This window comes from Haemaphysalis longicornis, unplaced genomic scaffold (genome assembly GCF_048455015.1).
Source record: "Haemaphysalis longicornis isolate Haplotype H1 unplaced genomic scaffold, Haemaphysalis longicornis Haplotype H1 scaffold_5, whole genome shotgun sequence".
NCBI lineage: Eukaryota > Metazoa > Arthropoda > Arachnida > Ixodida > Ixodidae > Haemaphysalis > Haemaphysalis longicornis.
The window spans coordinates 147796080-147819925 of NW_027526385.1; the positions used below are offsets into that span (position 1 = coordinate 147796080).

Here is a 23846-nt window from a genome sequence, read left to right on the forward strand (position 1 = left end):
TGACGCTTGATTAAAAATTCATCTTGAGAATGCAAGGTTCCCGTTTGTAGAAAACAATTCAGCACCGCTAACTTCCTGAAGAAAACGCAAAAGGTTGGCGCAAACAGACCCTGAGTCGCAGAAAAAGAGGGAAAAAAGCAAAAGGCCTTTCAAGTTTAAATGTTAATAGTGTTACTTTTGTACTAATAAAATTATTTTTATGGTATTCATCATCATCCTTATTCTCATAACCACCAGTGATTGGCTTGCGCATCCGTTGACCCCTCCAACTTAAAAACACCTTAAAAACCGTTAGTTGAAGGAATATTTCGCAGTTGCGCTGCTTCAAGCGGCATTACCATCAATATGCGGTGCATCGTTCATTATGGTTCATAATTTTATAGAAGCTCTACCCACACATCCATTAGGCGGAGAACGTGCTAAAGCACAAACGTCGTACTACTTTTAGTGAAAGCGTCAATGGTATGGCGGAATGGCAGCGAGTTTTGTCCTCCATTCTTGGCGCGACTGCGCATTTCGGCTGGTGTCGTTCGCCTTACGGTTCAAAAGCAGGGCGAAATCTCATACCGTTCAAGAAGTGGGAGTAAGGCGCCCGGTAACGACGTTAGCCTGGCAACGCCTGAAAAAGGCGCAAGAAGAAGGACGTAATGTGCGCAGTCTGCTTTCTGTGGCTGCTATTTCTTCTATTACGCAAGTTTACTTCCTTCCTTTTTTTCCTTCTTTTTTTCTCTCTTTCTCTTTATTATTCTTTCCTTCTCTCTCTTCCTTTCTTCCATTCGTTCGTTCTTCTTTCAATTCTTTTTTTCTGTCTTGCCTTCTTTCTTGCCTTCTTTCTTTCCTTCTTTCATCCTTCCTTGGTTTCTTTCATTCTCTCTGCTTTTGTTTCTCTCTTCCGGTCGTTTCTTCTCTCTTTTTGTATTCCCGAAAATATATAATGGGAAATCATTAGCATTAAAATTAGCGTATATTCATATACAAAAATATGCTGTTGTTTTTTACCTGAATAATTGCACAAAATATTTCGCGGAACCTGCAACAGGCAAGCGTGCATACACTTAGAACATTCACCCGCCGCGGTGGCTCAGTGGCTAAGGCGTTGCGCTGCTGAGCACAAGGTCGCGGGTTCGATTCCCGACCGCGGCGGCCGCTTTTCTGATGGAGGCGAAAAGCAAAAACGCCCGTGCGTACGCGATTTCGGCCCACGTTAAAGATCCCCAGGTGGTCCAAATTAATCCGGAGCCCTCCACTACGGCGCGCCTCATCGCCTGCGTTGCGTCGGCGCGTTAAACCCTACAATCAATCAATCAATCAATCAATCAATCACTTAGAGCATTCGTCGTGAGGAAGTTTACAGGAAAGATTACACGTGACAGGAAGTTTAACAGGAAGATTAACAGGAAGTTTACACGTCATCGTCTTTAGAAATCGCAGATGCTTTCCTGAGCGTGTTAAGAATATTTACGCCAGTTGTAATCTCGATTGCAAGTCCGCGATGCTTCCCGACAGTGAATTATTCGGCTTGGCTATTTCCCTTCCGTGGTAAAAACGTCGCTGAATGTACAAGTGACATCAGCGTTTTATACGTCCTGTTCAAGTTCTATGAGAGCTTTTTTTTAAAATATGGTGGTCCTACTGTAATGTTCAGGTCGCAGCGCAGCGTGGAAACGTTTCAGACACCATGTAGAAGCTGCGTGCATTGTCCCTGTATTCCCGCGTGCATGTCCCACGTGCAAGTCCCGTGTGCATTGTCCCTGTCCCTGTACTCGCACCGCGCAGGCACCGATTTCCGGTAATCCGGTGGATATAAAATGTTTAAGTACGTCTGAGAACAAAACCAATCCTGCGCAAAGAAAGATGCGAGATAGAACCACCAGGGAGAAATTTCTCCGCGGAATAATCCGCTTCGCTGTGTACCAAATCGGGTGCATTGCGGTCTCTGCTAATACCTTTCAGAATTATTAGCAATGTGGGGTTCCTTTCGTGCGGAGCTCAAAATCCCCAAATAAGAAAGGAACGGTGCGCGTGTCGGTGTGACGAAGCCTACCGGACTCTGACGGTGAGCGCTTTTGGAGATGGTGGTGGAGGCGAAAAGAAAAAAAAAAAACGACCGTGTGTTCGAGATTTCAGCGCACATTAAAAATCCCCAGGTGGTCAAAATATTTCCAGAACCCGCCCTCCTCCTCCCCCCAAGGCGCGCCTCATTCCTTGTGTAGCGTCGGTGCATTAAACCTCATAATCAATTATAGAGATGGCAAAATGCATTTTCTTGTGTCCTTGGTTTGCTTGGGGCGGTGAACATATTAAGCCGGCATTTTTTACGGCGGGCATGCACTATACTGCGCATGATTCATTCGTACTTTCTGAGAAAACGTGAAAAAATTGCCGCGGTTTAGCTCAGCCAACCTTGGATATGCAATGCAAAAGCTTAATCAGGTTGAGTCTTGGTTAACCTTTGATGTAGCTGTATTGCCGACCACTGCTCAAAGCCGTTCGGTCCCGTGCAACGCTCACAGAAGGATGCGCAGCGGCGTTAATTCCCATGGGCGAACGCGGCGTTCATTTACGGCGAACGCGCCGTTCCAGCGGCGCATACAAAGGAGACCGCGGGGCTGGTCGGCTGCCGATCAGCAGATCGGCCGCTACCGCGGCGGCGGCCGCCGCTCATATGAGCAGAACGACTGCAAACGACGCATTGCGCGCAGTGGCGACCGCGGGCTTGGCGAATAACGCGATGCGCTTTGAGGAGTGGGTCGCCGGGGGTGGGTCTCCGGTCAAAAGGTTAACTTGCGCATCCTTCGCGAAACCGCTGGACGAAGGTAGCAAAGCTTTGCTTTAAAAATTCAGTGCCCTTCAACTTTGTGAAGAAGAATTACCAGCGAAGCTGGGCTCAGAGTGCACGAAACTAAAGTTATTTGTTTGAGATTTACGACTGAGTCTAATTCCTTATTATTACAGGAATAAACATTGGAAGGACTCGATATTTATTCCAGCGGACACAGATAGCGTTGTCCGTCTCCCTCCCGTGTCGTATACATCTCACTGCCTCTGTATTATACCAACCCAAACCGCTCGTCCAGGGAGGACAGCTCTCAGTTGGCGTTGGGTCGTTTAAATCTCGCGTAAGCGCCCGTGACATGTCATAAAAAATTACCCGTCCGCATCTTCCCACGGGGGGAACTCCAGTAAATGGGTCGCAGAGTGGTGGGGGTATGGTGGGTACGGTTTGGGAATGCCTAATTGTTATTTCGTCTTTATTATTCTTATTTATTGAATGAAGGAGAAGCGAAGGCAAGGAGTGTAAAGTTATTGCTTGGTGCCGTCTTTGTATTGGACGGAGAGGATGACTGCTTTGTGGTCGCTAAAGTGCACTGTCAAGGGGTCTTTGAGGAGCGGTCGTGCGATTGCGTAACTGGTGAAGACGTTGCTTCCATCGCATCTACTCGAGTAAAGCAAAGCGTCAAGTCAAGCGAAAGCCAGGCAAAGAAACCCTTGATTGAATTCCGAACGCGCGCTCCGCCGCTTATATACACACCGCCCGCGTTCGAGGGAGAGGAGTACGGGGGAGAGACGGACATGGGCACACTTCCGTACACAAGCCCGCGAACTTTCCACGCACTCACCACGCCGTTATCACGTGTACACGTCCTGCCGCCGTTACTAGACAGATTTAGTTGGTCGTTCCGGGCGTTAGCGTATTGCTGGGCGTAAAGCGGAGCGTACGCTCGTCGCGACGCGCCCATGGATAGTTTTAGTACAGCGTTTTTCGTAGCGTGCGCTAACGCTTGTGGCGCCACCTGTTGAACCCAACGCGAAGTACCCAAATTTAACTTTTTTACGTGGCTAACCAAGGCAAACTGTAGCTGGACGGCGTTTTTTTCTTTTTTTTTTTCAATGCGTTAACGCTGGTTTCGATTGTAAAAATCTTGCAAGTACGATAAAAATACCCTATTACCTTGATTCAGTATTAGGGAAAAATATGATGCACCCGTCGCGATTGTTTTGCTCAACCGCGCGACGCCGAAGTTTTGAAGCAACACGCAGTGCTCGGGATACTCACTTTATTCAGCTCTGAAATATGGCAGGACCATGCGACAAATACAACTGAGCATGGCATGCGACGCTAATGCGACGCGCAAAACGAAACAGCGGGTAGGCTGGCACGGCGGTTTAGTGATACACTTCACCCGGGTGTAGCAACTCAATAAGATACACGATGCGTTCCTATTACTCACTTCCTCTTATTCGTGGAGTCCAACTACAAATCCTTCACGTTTCACACGGTAGCGCAACGTCCCCGGCTCGCACCCGAGAGCGCGACGACGGCGCAGGCGAAAATTCTTGAATTCCCTAAATGGAGGCCGCCGATCTGCACCAACACTGCGCGCATTCCACCGCCGCGACACGCACACAAACACCGCCGCCCGCTTCGGGAGCCATCCAGGTTGTCCTTGGTTGCTCATTTCTGGTCTGCATGCCTGTTGGAACTGAAACGTTGTCGCCTAACGAGAAAAACACGCGACGGTCCGCGTTTTCAGTCGGGGAACCTCCTGCCACGACCGGCCGCCGACATCGCCGAGGCAGCAGCCATTTTGAAAGCAAGGGGCCTCCCAGCAGGTCCGCAGCGCCCCGCAAGCGCCCCGGAGCATACGCTCCCAGCCGTTGCGTGCGTAGCACCGCATCGCCGTGGCGTTTACGTAGCGTACTGCGCATGCGCAGTCGCGAGCCGCCCCGCCGGGGCGTACGCTCGTCCGGAGCGCGCGCCCAACTACATCTGTCTACTGTTGAGCGCGACGCAGCGCACAAGTAGCTACGACGCATGCGCGCACAGACGCGCTCCCCCCCCGCACCGGCGCAGCTGTTGTTGAGCGCGACGGAGCGCACGGGGTACACGCGCTCCTCCCGCACCGCCGCACCTGTTGTTGAGAGCGAGGAGGGTAAGGGGGAGAGACGCGCACCTGCGCCTCGACGCGACGGGCATGCGCAGTGAAGCCCGTTCTACATGGAGCGAATTTCTCCTGCGAATCCGCTGGAACGAACATTCGCACTTGCGAAGTTCGCAATGCCTGGAATTGTCGTCTACATGGGGCATGCGAACGCCGCGATTTTCGCATTTCAGTTGCGCCTTGTTTGCAGACTGAATTAAGTTTGCCACCAGCAAAGGTTGTTGTGATTTTAACAAGGGTGGTTTTATTTTACTTTCTTGGCAAGTTGTTTCTGCCTGGTTTGCGGTAAATATAAGTTTATTTGCGGTTTTATATAAGAATGGGCAATTCTTTATCAATATACGCACACACAGCACAGAAGACAAACGTTGTGGTGTGCCCGCGCCTTTGTCGCGCTCATACAAGCAACGCCATCTGGTTTCCAAGCGTGCAAGTGGTGCCGAGCTGTGCTCCTATTGGCCGCAGGTCCGGTCCCTCTACGCCGCACACGCCGCACGAGCGGCGTTTGCTTGACCGCGTCAAATGTTTGGCACTTTGCCGCAGAAACGAAAAAAGGTGGTTTTGCCGCACGAGCGGCGCCGCATCAGCGAATTCGCAGGCGAAATCGCTCCATGTAGTACTGGCTTGAGCGTGTGGACGGCGCCGCCATCAACGACGGAGGACCAGGCGAGCCTAAGAAATGCTCTGCATTTAAAAGAGGATGAAGCTTATACCTAGGTGTGCACGCCACCCCGCACCCCACCCCCTCCCGCCCCCCGCTCCCTTCACAGATATCCACGTTTTAAATCTTCCACGAGAACACTGGCGCGTCATCAGTGACAGCGCGGGGACGCCCCCCCCCCCCCCAATCACCCCCTCCCTCCCCCCCGCAAACAGTAATGAGCGCGAGCTTCAGCGCGAAAGACACCCGCTAAAATATTCTGGACAGGAAAAACAGCCGTCAATTAATCACCCCAGGAGACCTGCAAGAAGAAAAAACACAGCAACTGCCCTTGGGTGCTTCACATTTCCTGTTTACGCCAGTTCATAGCCCACGCTATACCTGGAAAACCGAGAGATATACAGGATCGTTTTGAAGCCAGGAGTCTGTTGTACGCACCCGTGTCACTCCACGTCATTCTCGTGAGGTGGGATGACACGTCACGGTTACGAATCAAGGGTTTGTGGTTTCTAGAGGGCCTTGGGTTGGCGAGGAGCGGTGGAAGCGGCATTGCTACATTAAACTGAAAGTGTGTGGTTCCTAATCTCAGGAGGAGGGGCGTAGTGATGTAGTGAGGCGGGGGATAATCGCGTTGGGATGCAGTCCCAAAGCAAGCGCATGAATGGGGAGATTGGAAAAGGAACCCACCCATAAGCTGCGACGCCTTTCATAGCGTGTACGCACGAATCGGTTTGGATGCCGGCTCTTAAGCAGCGAAACGCCCCATAAAACAAGGTACTCTGTACGATGATAGCTACAAGTCAGGCACTTCTGCTGAGATGCAGAAGGGTAATTAGAGATGTTAAAGTGCCGTGCCCTGCCCCTTTATTGACATGAAAGATGGAAACCACCCTTATTCACGAAACGTCCCGTAGAATTAAGTTAAGAGAACATTCTACAACCAAAACCTTGCGGATTTTGCGAAAATTGGCACTGCCCGGGTTCGAACCGAGGCCGTTCGCGCAAGAACCCGCGATTCTACGTAAATGCATTTCATGTGATATTGTGAGTAACGACGTGAGAGTAATAAATAATGAATGAATTCGAGTAATAAACAAGCAGCCCAGCTTTCTGCGAGAACAGAGATTCCACCGTCATGCGACTGAGGCCGCAAAATAGATTTCTTTAGCAGTTGCTGCAAAGAATAGCAGTTGTTCGATGCGAACCAGAAGAAGACGCTGGGTGCGCAGAGAAAATGCCGGGCTCGTTTCAACAGGCGAACATAATCTCGCACCTAAACCTTCCAGTGGCTACGCAGAGTATAGCGAATTCCCGTAAAAGTTAGTTGCCTCAAATACTTTAGCATCCTTTTATAAACAAATTTGGGAGGAGCACGAAAGATTTCTCCCATCAAAACAGTGTCGAAACCTTCTTTAAAAGTCCGTCCAATTGATCTTCAAACCTTCAAAGACCCAAATCGCAAACGAACAACAAACCCATGCGAGGATTTTCCGCTCGCGGAGTGAACTTATACGAATGATCTGAATGTATACCGATACGTGGTTTATGAAACAGGAGTATACTTTTGTACTCCTTCGTTATGATCGATGCTTGTATTGTCTTATGTAGAACCGTCCTCTTTTCGCAGTTTTAAAGCAACCGTTTTGACACAATGGAGGCCCAGTTTGACGCAGGCGCCGTGTGTCCAGAAATCTTATCAGAGCTTTTCGGTCAACAAACCCCTCTAAGGGGAAATGCATCAGCTTTTTCACAGGACGTCATTGGTCCCACTAGTAAAGCTTTCGCTTTATTTGTGCTTTCAACATCCACAACTCCTTAAGAGTACTCGCCTGCACTCCGAGCTTGGCGTTTCAAAATGGGCCGCGTGCGATAGCAACTGTGCTCGTCATGAGCAGAACTAGGGGATGCCCAGCACTACTTAATGTGCTGCCCATAGCATGCTGCAGAGCGGACGACACTGCTCCTAGTGATGCGCAAGCTGGCACCGCCACACACCTCTCTGAGCCCCATTGTTTTCACAAGGGAACATTGGATGCTGTGCAGGGAGGTGTAGCGGCTTCTTCGTAGCTTCCTTCGGGAGGTGGAGCTGGCTGACTTGTGGTGAAGCGCCCATATTATTGACTCTTTAGGTGGCGCTCATGCGGACAAATGGGAGGCACATTTTCCACAGCTAATGACCGACGGACCGACCGACCGGCCGCTCGAAATATTTGGGGCTTTTTTTTACATGCAGAACAGTTGAGTAACTCACGATGTCACCCGCGTTGACGTCCGTAGTCCGCACCGTCGTTGTCCCTACTATATAAAGAAAATACCATCAGGCGTCCGGTTTCGATCCCTCGACCCTGCGGGCAGAACGCAATGTACATGGTGCTCTACCCACTGCGCCACAAAGCCGACACATATTGGCACGCTACGAACGCGCCTTATATCGTTGACTCATTCAAATTACTGCTGACAAGCGCTCTCTCGTAAGCAGTTGCCACAAGTGCAACAACATTAACGTAACGCAAACTACTTAACGTCATGCGCCCCCGGAAATGCTCAGCATTTGATCGTGCCCCTCGCTAGGGGGATGTTTCACTGCGTCTTCTCCCGGTGATGACGATGATGATGATTTTCTGCTTTTACCTCGGCTATTGTCGGGGCTGTTTTTCTCTGTCTTCTTTGAACTCGAGGGAAATGTGTTCATTCCTATTTTGTTTTTTTTTACTAAGTACATTAGAGTGCTATTTTAGATAAGCCCTCCCGACATTAGTACTCATTTTTCGAGCTTTTAAACTTTTAGCTGCTTCATTTATTGTTTTTCTTTATTTTTGTTATATTATGTGCGCTAGCATTTATTTTTATTAGCATTGTGTGTGTGCGCGCATGCGTGTGTGTGCGTGTGCGTCGCTTGTCACAGTTAAGGCCAATGTTAGACTGCGACGCGATGCGCGAGCCTGACAGGCTACACAGACCACAGATACCTGAGGCTGCACAAGAATTGTATTGTAGGTAATTCCCCGTAATACTGATTCTTGTAAAGTATTACTGTGATTCTAAGCCTTTAACTGCTTACTATTCCCGATTTCTTGCAGACAAATCTTACGTTCAAAAATTACTAGCTCTTACACTGTTTTTCATTGCATGAAAAAGACGCGAAATTTTTGAAAATTCTAAAAGCTTGACCTCGTGTTTTTCCTCCACCACTTCCGCTTGTCTATTACGTAGAGAGTGTGCCTACACAGGGTGAATATTTAAAATAGAGACATGTGCTCAGACTTCAGCATACATTCGCTACATTAAAAATATTTTTTTTTCGAAAACGTAGGTACGGCCAAGCAGAAGTCGCTAGTACTTGGAGGTGAGGCATGCATATGGGCAGAGTTCGTGGACGCTACAAACCTAATCAGCCGCACATGGTGAGTTACTTTCACAAGCGCTTCTTTTCAACCCTGCAACAGGTGGTGCCGCGGAAGATATACCTAGCGCGACAAGCTGAAAAAGCATAATTTAACGCGTACCTACATTGCGATGGACACTAAAGAAGCAGTCAGACCGCAGCTGAATTAAGGAGACCGTAACATTCGCGTTGGCGTTATCCGGAACGTCTACCGGCTTTCTGTGCTATAACTTGCCAGTATTAATAGCAGATCTGTTGAGGTCCTCGCAATGTACTATTATGAGCAATATCAAAGGGAACATAGGAACGCATAGAAAACACCCTCAGACCCATCTATGCGTGATACGCAGCGGCCGCCTTGGGAAACAAAGTGGAAAGGGGGACGCTGTTCTAACAACTGTTCCCATTCCCGCCGTGCTTCTTATCGGCTGTCGGACGATACCATACTATCGGCGCAATGACATAAGCTGCTGCTTTCCAGAAATCCCAGCGTGGTGGGAGTGCCCAAAGCTAGTGGAAGAGCGGCCTCCTTTCCCCTTTGATTTTCACAGCGCCATCCGCGTATCGCTCCGCGTCTGTTTCGAGGCTGTTTGGCACGCATTCTTGTGTTCCCTTTCATATTGCTCATAATAGTACATTAGTGCTCGTCACGCAAAGACGAGGTACTAAGCTGGGCCGAAAGATCGCGCCACTGCGTCGATGGCCATCCAGTGCGTGATCTGCCCCCCCCCCCCCCATCATCATCATGAGCCTGGTCGTGTCCAATGCAGGACGAAAACCTCTCCCAAAGATCTCCAACTACGCCTATCGAATGGTAGTCAGTTCATGCTTTCCACCCAAAAGTTTCGCTGCTCATCTATCCATCGTGTTGTTGGCCGACTTCTACTGCGTTTACGGTCTTTCGAAGCCACTCTGTTAAACGGACGGTCCACCTGTTGTCCCGCATACGCATGACGTGATCCGCCCATGCCCATTTTATTCGTTCAATTTGAACTAGAATGTCCGCCACCCTGGTCTGTTCCCTAGTCCACGTGGCTGGTTTCCCATCCCTCAGCTAATATAAGCACCCCTATATAGTCACCGTTAAACACAACACCTTATATAAGCGCCGAATACCAGCGCCACTCCCTGTATAAGCACCGATAGGATAGCAGACCCCTGACGGCCAGCTTCAAATATGTCTACAGCGGTGAGTGGCGTTGTGAGCGAACACTGGCGTTACACGAGGTGGCTCCGCTGTTGCGGCAGATTTCACATGCGTGGAAATGGCTTTATTTCTTATTTTATTTTTTATTTTTTTGGCAGGCTGTACCTGCAGTTTAGTATCGATGAAGCATGCTGGAAGCCAGTGAAGGTTTCGTTATTCTTGCTGCTTAGGAAAAGGTACGGTTATTGTGTGATACCGAATTCGTGATATTTGTTTTTACGTACATTTGCGATACTTTCAAGACAGCAATTCACGCGGTGCATAGGTTCAGTTTTATGCACAGTAAGTTACATTATGTTAATACAATTAAATTACGCGCAGAATTACTATGTGCTGGGCTGCATACCGTAAGTATTACGATAGTTTCAGCAGTAAGCTGTTTTTGTGACCGTAGGGACATGTGTACGGCCAATGTGCACTTATAGTCATGACGTATAAAACCCGAACTGTGGTCTCACTAAGCGTCGAGAAAGCAAACTTTCGCTAGCCAAAGGAGCCATCAAACAGAATTGTTAGGTTGAACACTTGGAGACAAGAAAACTGTAGCGTAAGTAGATTAGTAAGCAAACTAGCGATGAAAGTTTAATAGTATAAGTTTGGACAAAACAGTGTTGGTGTTCAGCTTATGTAAGATGGGATAAAAACAATCGATGCACCACCCGTGTAACAGAGTTGTTACCAATGAATGTCAAAAAAATCACGGAGCCGTAAAATTCCAAAAAAAAGCCAACGGTGAACTTTAAGAATTCAGGACGAAAGAATAAACTGAGAGACTCGCATTAGAAGCGGCTGGAAGAGCTGTGGGAGGATTCATTCTGCAGTATACACGAAGAGGCCAATTATGATCATTATGATGACGACGACGACGTACGACGATGATAGCGATAAATATAGGGTCCGGCTAGACATTCACCCGCCGCGGTGGCTCAGTGGCTAAGGCGTTGCGCTGGTGAGCACGAGGTCGCGGGCTCGATTCCCGGCCGCGGCGGCCTCTTTTCTGATGGAGGCGAAAAGCAACAACGCCTGATTGTACGAGATTTTGGGGCGTCAATGATCCCCGGGTCGTCAAAATTAATCCGGAGCGCTCCTCTACGGCGCGCCTCATCGCCTGCGTTGCGTCGGTGCATCAAACACGACAATCAATCCATCAGCGAGGCATTCGCAGCCACTAAAACAGCTAATTGGCTATATCTCAGAACTGCTCATTAATAATATGGCGCTGCACGTGTCGGCACAGAAGTAGAGATAAGTAAAGAAAAACAGTCGGCTCCTGGATTTTAACAGCCTTCGGATTGTTTTATAGATGTGAAGGCGTGGGTGCGGTGAGTTATGGGCACTGAAGAATTGCGATAATCATTGAGATTGTAACAATACACCTAACAGAAGAAAAAATGAAATGTCCTTTTAAGAGACACTTAGCAGGCCTCGACACCGAGGATACCACCCGGCGTGATATTCATACCTATTCACAGCTACTAATTGATTGATTGTAGGGTTTAACGCGCCGACGCAACGCAGGCGATGAGGCGCGCCGTAGTGGAGGGCTCCGGATTAATTTTGACCACCTGGGGATTTTTAACCTGCGCCGAAATCTCGTACACACGGGCGTTTTTGCTTTTCGCCTCCATCAGAAAAGCGGCCGCCGCGGCCGGGAATCGAACCTGCGACCTCGTGCTCAGCAGCGCAACGCCTTAGCCACTGAGCCACCGCGGCGGGCACAGCTACTAATTAAACAAGTAACATAAAAACCAGTTCTTGGGGCCGAAATTCTTAGGCTGGCATAACCACACTACGCTGCTCCTTTTACAATTACAAACGTACGCATGTGGGAATAACGGTATTTCGCAACATACTTTGTTTTTTGTACACTGTGAAGACCTTAGGTGAAAGCTATAGTGGAGTTACCAGCAAACGTATTTGCTTTGATTTTGTGAATTAGGCATGCTGAATATTTTAGGAAAATGGTTGATTTAGTACTTTGATGCCAGCACTGAAGTTAACTGCAGCATGCCTGAAGCAAATATATTTTGCAAAATATTCTCAGGAACCCCATACGGTGATGATGAAACACGGACAGGAGACGAGCGCACGAGTTCAGAGATAAAATTTTTTTTGTTTTTCTCTAGATATACGCGAAGACCACAATAGTTCGGTCGCCTGCGATGGTGGAATCAGCTAGAGAGGTAGTTCGGAAGTGTGGAGCGAAAGCACCCCCAAACTACATCCTTTATGTTCCTTCACTGCATCGAATGTGACCTTAAGGCTCGGGTGGGCAAGCTTCGCCTTTCTTTCTTATTCCTTTGCTCACTCCGAGCTAGCTAGGGCGTGTCTGCGTGCGCCTCAAAGAAAGCGAACCACCTGAGTAGGCGAGGGATTAACGGCTGCTTCGCCGCCGGCTTGTCCCTCAGTGTGCCATCATAGGCTCGTCGGCTGTGCTGTCTGCGAGTGCATTTCAGCGAAAGAAAAAAAAACTTCATCTAGTCCTTGAATAGACGCAGCTAGGTAGACGGCAGGCTGCGGTATTTCAAGCAACGGGGAACTGTCACAAAACACTGCATCCTTACTCTGCGCTTTCACTCTGCCTAAGTAGGTTTAGAGTGTCAAACCTGAACCATTTTACGCGCGAGTAATAATTATCCTCAACTAATGATCGCGTAGTAGTTATATTTTTACCGTCGAGTGCTAGGTTTTCCTAACAGACAAATATATTGGCAACGACGATGGCGATAACCCCTATACGCTGCAGGCGCCGGTATTTGACGCGAGCGAGGGCTCTGGTGGCCTTCAGGTGAGGCATCAGCGGCTTATGTCTGGGGTGGGAAGCTGTTACACGATTATAAAGGCCATGGAGGCAAAATGCAAATTTGCTTCATTAAGAAGACAGCGTTGTCACGAGAACAATGATTTCCTGGATCGAACGGAGCTGAGTGGGGTATCAAATGCTAGTTTTTAAAGCGAAGCTTTCGTGTCCTCGCCTGTGCCGTTGCACGCCAGTACTTCCGTCAGGAAAGCCAACTTTCTCTGACGGTGCTGCTGAATGATTGTGGGTGAAGCGACAGAGAAACACGCTTCCTGTTGCCGGAATTAAACCGGTGTCCCTCGCGTTATGATGCCGCCGTCTATGTGATTGCTCCATTTCGACATGATAGAAGCTGTCTGGAAAACTCGGGCGACCACGAAAGAATCTGTCACGAGAAGAATGCCGTTGCTCTGCCTACCGTAAGGCTGTGAGACACAGCACGTTAGGCTTAACTCCCTGCTTTTAGATTTAAATCGTTAGGCCTAACTTCACATCTTGTGGGTTACCACGTCAAATCGGCACCCACTCAAAAAATTGGTAACTGAGCGCCAATCATCAGGTACCGATTCGCCCTACACACCCCTAAAATAAACGTTAGGCATCCGCTGTGAAATGCCTAGGGCGGCTGTAGGTATTCAAGTAAAGTGCTGCGCACCTCCAGAGCAGTACATACTCGCAGTGTGGAATTAGCCATCCAAAGAATCCATTACGAGAAAGCTTCGCGTTCAGCCATCTTTGTCGTTAGACGGAGGGGTGCATGGTATTTTTTTTCGAATAGAACAGTGTTATATTTCGTATTTATGGCCCCTTAAAGTAGTTTAGTATAGGCGCAGTGGTAGCATACCTCTTATTTTCCTTCACATTCTGAACGCGTGACTTCTGCTGAGGGTGCTTAAATAACGTTTATGAATAGATTAGTGTATTGTGCGGCGCAGAACAGTACGATTGCAGAGAACGCTGGTAATAAAATTGGACGAGATAAATTCGAATAATTTGAAAACAGAATCCCGCATATACGGGGTTTTCTTTTCCTTTCAAAAACAAGCAGGAAGACATGCTGAAAATTTAAGCCACCTTCTCACAAAAGTGGCGGAAATATTACGGCGTTTGGCGCAAATAATTACAATAAATTTTACTAAAATATTTGGTGGAACAATAAATGAGCGAAAAACTTGAATTATCGCAAAACATTTCTCATGAAAGCTTCCAGAACAAAATTTTTATAGCTGAAATTTCTTGTATTGTCGAGGAAGAATAACGAGCAGGCTGTCACATGGCTATAACGAGGCTTAAATCAATATTCTGCAATAATGGTAAACGCTAGAAAACTGTCAGAGGGGCGATTATACGTCGGCTGAAAACAGTGGTTCACTCACCTCCATGCAGGCCTCGGGCATCCACGGCGGCTGAGCGGCTATGGAGTCCAGCGTGGATAAATGATGCGAAGAAAGCTGAAGGCCGGTTCGAAGAACAACGATGCAGAATGCTGAGGTAAGCCCACGTATTTCACACACCGCAAGCAGTAATGCAAGCTCTCAGCGGCATAGAAAGAGTTTAGTACGAATGTGAGAAATAATCAACGCAATTATTCCTGCTCTCCTCTTCGCAAAAAATGACCGAATTATAAAATGCACACTTAAAAACGCATCGGTGTTATCAGTAGAAGAAACCGCAAGGGAATGCGGTACTGGCAAGATCAATATAGATTGAGGAAACGAAATAACCCTTCTGATTTCTATAGTTCCCCATCGCTTTTGATTACGTCATACACAAAATGTTCGTGTTTCCGCAATAACCCTTTCCCCTTAAACCTCAACGTCAATTTAAACGCAAGGCTTTAAAAAAGCAGTCCGGTGTAGTATGTTTTGATGATGTTAGTTCTCCCCAAAGTCCGGTGTTGATCGGGAACCCAATCGTCAAAACTACGGTTCATTTCGCACGAGGATTTGCAACGCGAATGTGATTGAATTTCCGAATCATGGGGACACATTAACGACCTAGAGGCGTTGTTGATATGATAAACGAAAGTGAACATTTCTTTGCAACTATGTAGATTAAGATAACTGTGCACACGAGTAATAAAAGTAAAACTTGAAACCCCAGCGAGACTACAGCTCCGTTTGCGCACGAATCACTTGAGCTTCTCCAAATCCATCTAACGCTGCAATGGTCCCGATGTACACAGACCATAGAGGGCGGCGAGTCTATAGCACCAAGAGAGGCACATGGAAAGTAATTATTTTCAGTTTTATATGGGACAGAAAAAAAGAAAACACGCATTCAGAGTAGGTACCGAACCCACGCCTAACGATTGCATCTCGGATGCCTTACCGATTCGGGTATCAGGGCGACTGTGTTCTGCGTCACTTTCTGATTATTTATATTTGGCCCTACTATCCCGACGCCCTTGCCTAGAGCAGTCGCCAGCGCCACTTCTAAAACACGGTGTGAAGGGCACCTTCTTTTTAACCTCCTTTAGTTTACTCGCTGGTGTACAACCTGTCATGGGCAGTCAACTGACTGGCTCTGTCAGACTGGCTCTGGCAACCACCTTCCTATACTAGGCTTTTTGCCTATCTACACTAACCTTGTTTTGCTCGTTTAGAAGGGCGAATTTGTTTTCAAGAGTTTTTTTAAACTCCTCCGTACCGGTTCTAAATGATTCAATGCGGGCTTTCTTACTTTTCACGAGTTTTCTTCTTTCTTTTTTTAGATTCAGCCTTACCCTGAATCTAACCATCCTATATGATCGCTGCTCCGAACCTTACTTAGCGCCTCTGGGTCTTTCACAATGCCTGAGTTGTCACTTAAAGTGAAATCAATCTTCTTTTTAAATATTTCAGTAACTCACGATGTCACCCGCGTTGACGTCCGTAGTCGTAGTCCGCACCCCTCCCCCTACATTATATAAAAAAAAATACTATCCGGCGCCTGGTTTCGATCCCTCGACCCTGCGGGCGGAACGCAATGTACATGGTGCTCTACCCACTGCGCCACAAAGCCGACACAGAATGAAAGGCTACGAACGCGCCTTATATCCTTGACTCATTCAAACTTGTGGTGGCGCGATTTCGGCGCTATAACACTCTCTCGCGAGGGGCATTGGATTGGATTCGATTGGATTGGCTTGGATTGGCTTGGCTTGGCTTGGCATGGCTTGGCTTGGAGTGGTTTGGATTTGGATTGGATTGGATTAAAGTGGATTGTGTTGGATTGTAACGCAATACACCCACCCCCTATGCGACGCATTTACTCGAGTCCCCCTCGCGGGGAGATGGGCCCAATTTTTTTTGTTGTGCCATCTGGACTTTTCCGTGTCCATTTCCTACTCTTTTGTGTTTAGAATAGTGTGTTCATCGACCTCAGGTTATTTCTATCTGCAAATCCCACCAGTGTATCTCCTCGACTGTTGCGATTGCCTATTTCGAAGTTTCCCACTGACCTTTCTCCCATTTGCTTCTTACCGACCTTTGAGTTGAAGACACCCATCGCAAACGTTAACTTTGTTGTTGACTTGTTCAATGTTGATTCGGCGTCCTTGTAGAACTTTCAATGGCTTCAAAATCATAGCTAATTGCTGGTGCGTGGGGCTGTACTGTCTTTAACCAGTATGGCTTGTTTAGCTTGGTAACGATAGCTGCGACTCTCTCGCAGACGCTGAGGAACTCCTCCGCGTTTCCAGCTATTTCTCTGTGAACTAAAAACACCACCCTGGGTTGTTTCTTCTCTTGGCATCCTCCGCAGCGTAGAATATGCCCGCTACTGAGCTGTATAAAGCCTTTCGCTGTCCTTCGAAATTAGTTTTACCCTATAATATACCACTTAATTTTTCTTCTAGTACAACTAATTTTTCTTAGCTAGAAATCGTTCGTGCTTTGAACGTCACCAGGGTCAAGTATCAAAGGCGGCCTGTCCGGACTCTGAGATTCTTAGCACACTGTGCGGTATCACTGACATGACTAGTAATGGCCACAACCTCCCATGAATACGCCAATTAATCCACGGCCGCTTTTTGTAATACCTCTTAAAACACAACCGAAGTGGCATTCACCAATTTAGAAACACGGAGTCCGATTCGTGGCAAGCAGTGCGTAAAAGGTAGCCGTTCTGTAGCAGCCAGATGTCTGTATGGGGACTCTACATTTTGTTTTCACGCCCTTCAAACTAATCCTTAACGTACCTTTGCCGCACGACCACTTAATTCCGTCGGGTCCATGCTACCGAGGAGGTGCAGTCGAACAAGTTAATAAAGCCGTGCGAAGGAAGCACGCAATGAACGCGAAGCTGCGCCAAAAGAGGCCCAAAACAACCGTCGCTAAAGCGGACGACCAAGCCGTACCACGAACGTGTCCGCTGGTCAGTAATCATCTCCGCCCGGGGAACTCTGGGTAAATTCGCCGCGCCATCTAGAATGTGCTCCGTGAGTAAAACCCTCCGCCTCCCTCCTGCTACCCAGCGCCGCCTCCGCCGAGTTGGGAATTTATTGTCCCGCAAGCCGCGACAGAACCATTGGCAGGTAGAGGTAGAAAGCTTTGCTCTAAAAAGAGAAATGGATGAAACATAAAAGTACTAAACAAGTTTGACAATGCATGTTTGAATAGTATCGTTTCGGCTATGATTGTTAGGGTGGCTGGTAGAAAATTTCAATCATTGCTTGTTTGGGGAAAGAAGGACTGTTGGTATGCTGATGTGCTACAGCGAGGCACGTTGACCTTTTGTGAATGATCGCGACGAGATTATATAAATCATGCAGTTTCGATACAAAGCGAAGCAAAGAACGATTGTTTTAGAATACCGTGTGGATGAGAAGAATTAGAGACTGCTTTCGGGGGTAGCAAGCCATGGAAGATGTAACGTGGCTTTCATGACAGTTACGCTAGCTGTACGATGATAGTCGATATGAAAGGCGCTGAGCGGTTTTGTATGGCTTCGACTGCGTGTGTTAGTGTAGCATGGCCTGGATCCCATATTGGAGATGCCTACTCTAACTATGGAGGTACGAACGTGGGGTACAGCAGTAACTATAATAACGACGGAGCTAAATAAAACTTGCTTAGAGGTAACCTAAAGTGCGATTAGCTTTGGCCGTTATGTGTTTTACATGTATGTTACATGAAAGGTTGTTAGTAATGTGGACGCACAGGTAACCGTAGGAATTGACTGATGCTAGACTGTTGACTCTAGTCTTTTGACCGTGTAACATGCAACACGGTTTCAGGCGTGGTTTCAGCACACTAACCCAATGACCGAGTTTTCCCACAATATATGCCATAGTTGAAATAAGGGTACGAAGGTTGATGCCATATTCATCGACTTTTCTAAAGCGTTTGACATGGTATCTTATCCCAAATTATCGCTAAAATTAGACGGGATTCTTAAAAACCCGCAGCTGGTTGGTTGGATATCGAGCTTCTTTACTCAATGTACACAGTCTGTACCATTTAACGAAGTATCCTCGTTCATAGTTCCGGTTCCATGGGGGGTTGCACAGGGGCCAGTGCTGGGTCTTTTGCTTTTCCTGCTCTACATTAACGACTTGCTTATTCACATTAAATCAAAGATTCGGCTTTACGCAGGCGATTCTGTGTTATATTCGAAGTTTTCCTCGTTTCAAGATCACTTTGCTTTGCAAGGATCATTTTTGCAATTAAAGTTCGTAAAACCGTGAAAATGATGTTTACAAATAGCACATCTCCCTCCGTTTTCTGTTGCACATTTAACGCACGCTCGCTTGATACTGTAGACTTATACAATTACCATTGAGTTATTTTTACGCAAAATTTGTCTTGGTCCAACTATATCAGTACTACACAAATAAGGCACTGAAAAAATGGTATATAGCTACGCCGCACGCTCGCTGAAGAAACCAGGGAAACAAAGCTGATTGCTTACAAGCCGCTACTACGCCCAATGCTCGAATACCCTTCGCCAGTTTGGAACCCGTATAAGCAATGCGAAATAAACCAGATTGAACTAAAGATTGAACTAAAGCTCAGATAGAATCCATGTCTGCCGGAATGAAGCAGCTCGATGAAACCACCCTAGCCATCTGTGCCGACATTAACCAGCTCAAGGCAGTGCAAACTAACCACGAAACAGTTCTTTCAACACAAATAAACCGAATCTCACTTCTAGAATCAGCCCAAACTGAACCATCCCTGAACGCCGCTACTGATGACGCAGTTAATATCAAACGTGAAGTTGAAACTTTAAAAGCTGCTAATACCGACGCCAATAATCGGCTGCGCCGTAACTACGTTCTATTCCTGGGAAGTGCAGACTCTGCAAAGGAAACATGGGATGAGTCAGAGCACAACGTCATAAAATTCTGCACCGACCATCTTGGAATTACGCTTGAACCAAATTCCATTGAGAGCGCTCATCGAATTGGAAAATTTTCAGCTGACAAAAAACGCCCTAATGTAATAAAATTAGCTCACTTCAAAACTAAAGAAAATATCTTACGCTGTGGAACTAATCTAAAAGAAACAACCTTCGCCGTGAGAGAGGACTTTGCTGCAGCCACCCGCATTGCGTGTGCGAAGTTGCTGAAATTCATTCGACCACAAAAGTGCGCGTTCAAGCTGAGGAGACAAGCTAATCGTCGGTAACAAATCTTATTTCTACGACCCAAAAACTGACAGCGTCAAGGAATTTAGTAACTCGCTAAGCACTACGTTGGAAACTAACCCATCAGATATCCCATCAGCTGGCAGCACGTGACAGATTCCTAAGCATTCTACCTTATGTAACACGCGTCCCTGTCCCATAGCATTTGTAGATATGAACATCGCATTTACTAACGTACGAAGCCTAATACCGAAGCGCCATGAAATTCACAGTTTTTTTATAACTGATGTCAGTGCTGACATAGTCGTTTTAACAGAAACGCGGTGGCATGAAGGCATTAGAGATACGGAGGTGTTCCCCGATGTCTTGAATTTCACAATTTTCAGCCACGACCGCCACAACAAGAGAGGCGGTGGTGTGCTTATAGCCATTAGAAATACCTTATCATCCTCACTCGTTTTGATTGACAACAACATAGAAATAATCTGGACATGCATATCTACCGGAGCCCTGACATTCGTTTTTGGCGTCTGCTACAGACCGCCCGATAGCCAGCCAGATTTCTGCGACCTACTCCGTATATCCCTCACTGCAGTAACAAATAATTATCCCAAGGCTCCCGTATTCCTATTCGGAGACTTCAATTATCCATTAATCAGCTGGCCGTTACTTTCAATTTCGAACGGGTCTTCATCTAACGAACAAAAATTTTTGAACACTGTACTCAACTGTGATCTTTACCAGACCATAATGTGCCCTACCAGGGGCAACAATACCCTTGACCTTCTACTAACCTCGTTCCCGGAGAAGATTAAAACCGTTATTATCCTTCCAGGTACTAGTGACCATAACTTAATCCATATTTGCACAGCCACTCCACTCATAGCCACTCCACTCCACATAGTCTCAAGCCTAATATTGCACTTGATCTTTTCCCAATCACTACAAACAGGAGACGTCCCTGACGACTCGAAGAAGGCTCAGATAATACCAATCTTCAAATCAGGCAATCGCGCTTCGCCAGCAAACTACCGCCCTATCTCCATAACCAGTATCACATCCAAACTGCTCGAACACATCATTGCATCAAGTTTAATGACCCATCTGGAATAGATCAATTTTTTTCTATCGTCATAAACATGGCTTCCGGAAACTTCTGCCGTGCGAAACGCAGCTGGCAGAATTCACTCACGATATAGAAAACTTCATGAACGAAAACATTAAAGGAGCCATAAAGAGAAAACACAAGTTTGGTTCATTCAAAAGACTGCCTCGTTAGAATCATACTGACACCACTATTAACGTAATCTTCGCTCAAATAAGCTACATAATTAGGAAAAAAGGGAATGGCCATGCGACCCACCAGCTCATTTCGCGCAACAGAACCTATGATGTCATCCGAGCCAGCTCTGCGATTGGCGGAGGCCGGCACAAGCAGACGCAAATTAGGTAGAGCTTACAAACTAGCCGAACGAGCGATTTGCGCTTAAATTTAGGGCACATTCTTTACAAGGCAATAAGAATGATGGGACAAACAGTGGAAGTTACGAAAGCATGTGACATGTAAACATAGAAGTACTGATGCGTTCTGCTGTTCGTACTGCGCACAGCATGCTTGGTTTAGCTGCACAGCACTACGGGGCTTGGGGTTGTCTCAGACGACACTGGCCGATTGACGCAAGCAACGGTGTCTTACGTGACCACATTTGTCGAGCGAGCACTGTTTCAGGAAACGAATATTTTCTCCCAGAACAAAAACAAGCCAGGTTTAAATACGGGCAAAAACAAACCAAATGCTTGCCACGGCATGGTGACGCCATCTAGGTTGGGGTAACCTAAAGAAACGCGGGAACAAACCAACACCGCTGTACAGGGTGGAGACAGCCTTTGAACGGTCCCGTGCCACCGCAATTGGGCCAACGTGCTCAACGCGTTGTTCTTTTCGTTTCCCACGAGACCTAGCAACGCGAAACAGACAATATTATTCAAACTTCTTCAGTAAACCGCGTTGCGGCGATAATTTTAGCGCGGTTTTGACACAATGACTTGCTTCGGCGGCGAGTGAGCGACCCAAAATGGCGGCGCCAGCGTAAACGTGTTTCTACCCTGTACGGCGGATGCGTGAATGAAGGTACTCTAGGCTGCAGAGCGGTCGGTTCCTGTGATGTCATTGCAGACCCCGAAAACAAACAATTTAGCGGGAAAATCAAAATTTTAACCTAAAGTGTTTGATTTCTCAGTGAATAAAGCATCGTTTGTATCCGGACAAGCGCTGGGGGCACTATAAAACACGAAATCTTTCGAATAAAACCAACTTGCATTTTCTCTTCATGGCTCCTTTAAAACAGATGCGATATTTTTATATTTTTCAAAAGCATTCGACCGTGTCCCCCATAACCAATTAATCCTTAAGTTGTATAATATTGGAATCCCTGTCAACATTATTTCTTGGATCAAAAACTTCTTAAAAACCGCAAGCAATACACTAGCGCAAATAACTACGACTTTCCTCTCTCTGATATAACGTCGGGCGTCCCCCAGGGCGCCTGTCTCTCCCCTCTCCAGTTTCTAATTGGCATTAATGACTTGCCTACTAACATATCATTAAGGTTAAGACTTCTTGCAGATGACTGCGTTTTATACTGCCCCATCCGTAATCCAGACGACAGCGCTGCTCTTCAAAAACATCTCCAAACGATTGCAACCTGGTGTAACAAATCACTCATGCCGTTAAACCTAACAAAATGTAAAGCAATGTCATTCGCACGCAAACGCAGCACACCTCATTACGCCTACAGCATTAATTCAGTTCCGATTAACTCTACATCTTCATATAAATACCTTGGATTGCATATGTCATCGTCACCTTCATGGGCAACTCATATACAAACTATGTGTTCCGAAGCCTCGCGCACCCTAGGATATTTGCACCGTAACCTGAAATTAGCCTAGCCAGTTAATAAAATCTTAGCTTACCAAACTTTTGTGAGACCGAAACTCGAGTATGCCTGTTCAATTTGGCACCCCTGGCAACTATATCTCCCTAACAATCTAGAAAGAATTCAAAACCACGCTGCCCGTTTTATTTGCTGCCAGTATTCTAACGATATCAGCGTCACTGCACTAAAAGAATCATTGAACCTGCCGCCACTTGAATCCCGTCGTATTGTTTGTCGGCTCTGCCTTATCCACGCTTTTTTCTATCGCCCACAATCACGGCACGCCCTCTTACAACCATAACACAGAACTTCATCCCGCATTAACCACAGTCACCCTATAGCACCACTCAGCGGCCGCACAGCAGCCATGAACAACTCATTTTTCACCAATGGAATAACCCTATGGAACAACCTGCCTAATAACATTGTCACGTGCGGCAACGGCCAAACCTTCCGAAATAAATTTAACAGTCACTTGTCACAATCTGGGTAGATGCAGCTAACATATGCCCTCGTAGATCACTTTTTGGAGCCACGTTTTTAAGTGCGAATGCACTTTATAAGCGACCCTGAATTCCGGCGACCGCCGTCCGTCCACATAGCAACAGCTGCGGGTGCGCGCGCTCCTCGTCTTCCTTGGCAACGGGGGGGAGATAGGCGCGCGCTGCCTGGCCGCTGACATGACACATACCCACATGGGGGATTGGCCAGGAATCTCCTCGTCTTCCTTGGCAACGGGGGGAGATGGGCGCGCGCTGCCTGGCCGCTGACATGGCACATACCCGCGTGGGGGATTGGCCAGGAATCGGGCAAGAGAAGGGCTAATGCACCCGCTTAAAGGAGTACTGACACGAAATTTCAAAGCTGAGATCCGCTCTAGCAATCAAGTACAACGACAACACAAATAGGTGTCTGTGAATAAATGCATCTTTCTTTCTTTGTAGTTGTGTGTGTGTGTGTGATCTCTCTTTCGCGAACATTACCGAACCGCGCAAATTCAACTCGCATTCGCACTTTCACATTCTTCCCCTCGGGGAAATGCGGGGAACTTTTTTACCTTTATGTCTATTGCAACCATTTTTGTGCCACTCTGTTCTTTTTTTTCTGCTGTTTGTGTTCCTGGTTGAGCAGAAAATCATACCTTGTACGCCCCCTCCCCTTATGTAATGCCTTCGGGCCTTTAAGGTGGAAATAAATGAAAATGAAATGAAATGAAATGAATCTGTACAAAAGAAATCCGTTCACTTTATCTGTCGTCGCTTTGACTCAGAATTTCACCAACTAATGCACTTCATTCCTTAGGGCTAACACCTCTAGCTGCGCGTCGCAATAACGAATCAC

General features: G+C 47.1%; 1 protein-coding gene across 1 annotated transcript in view; it reads left to right on the forward strand.

The window, feature by feature from the left end:
- LOC144139439 (beta-hexosaminidase subunit beta-like) overlaps positions 1 to 23846 on the forward strand; it is a 65500-nt gene that overhangs the window by 39298 nt on the left and 2356 nt on the right. The window contains exons 11-12 of the mRNA XM_077671769.1: positions 8918 to 9008; positions 14383 to 14487. Coding sequence (XP_077527895.1) covers positions 8918 to 9008; positions 14383 to 14487 — 196 coding nt within the window. The remainder of the gene's footprint in view (positions 1 to 8917; positions 9009 to 14382; positions 14488 to 23846) is intronic.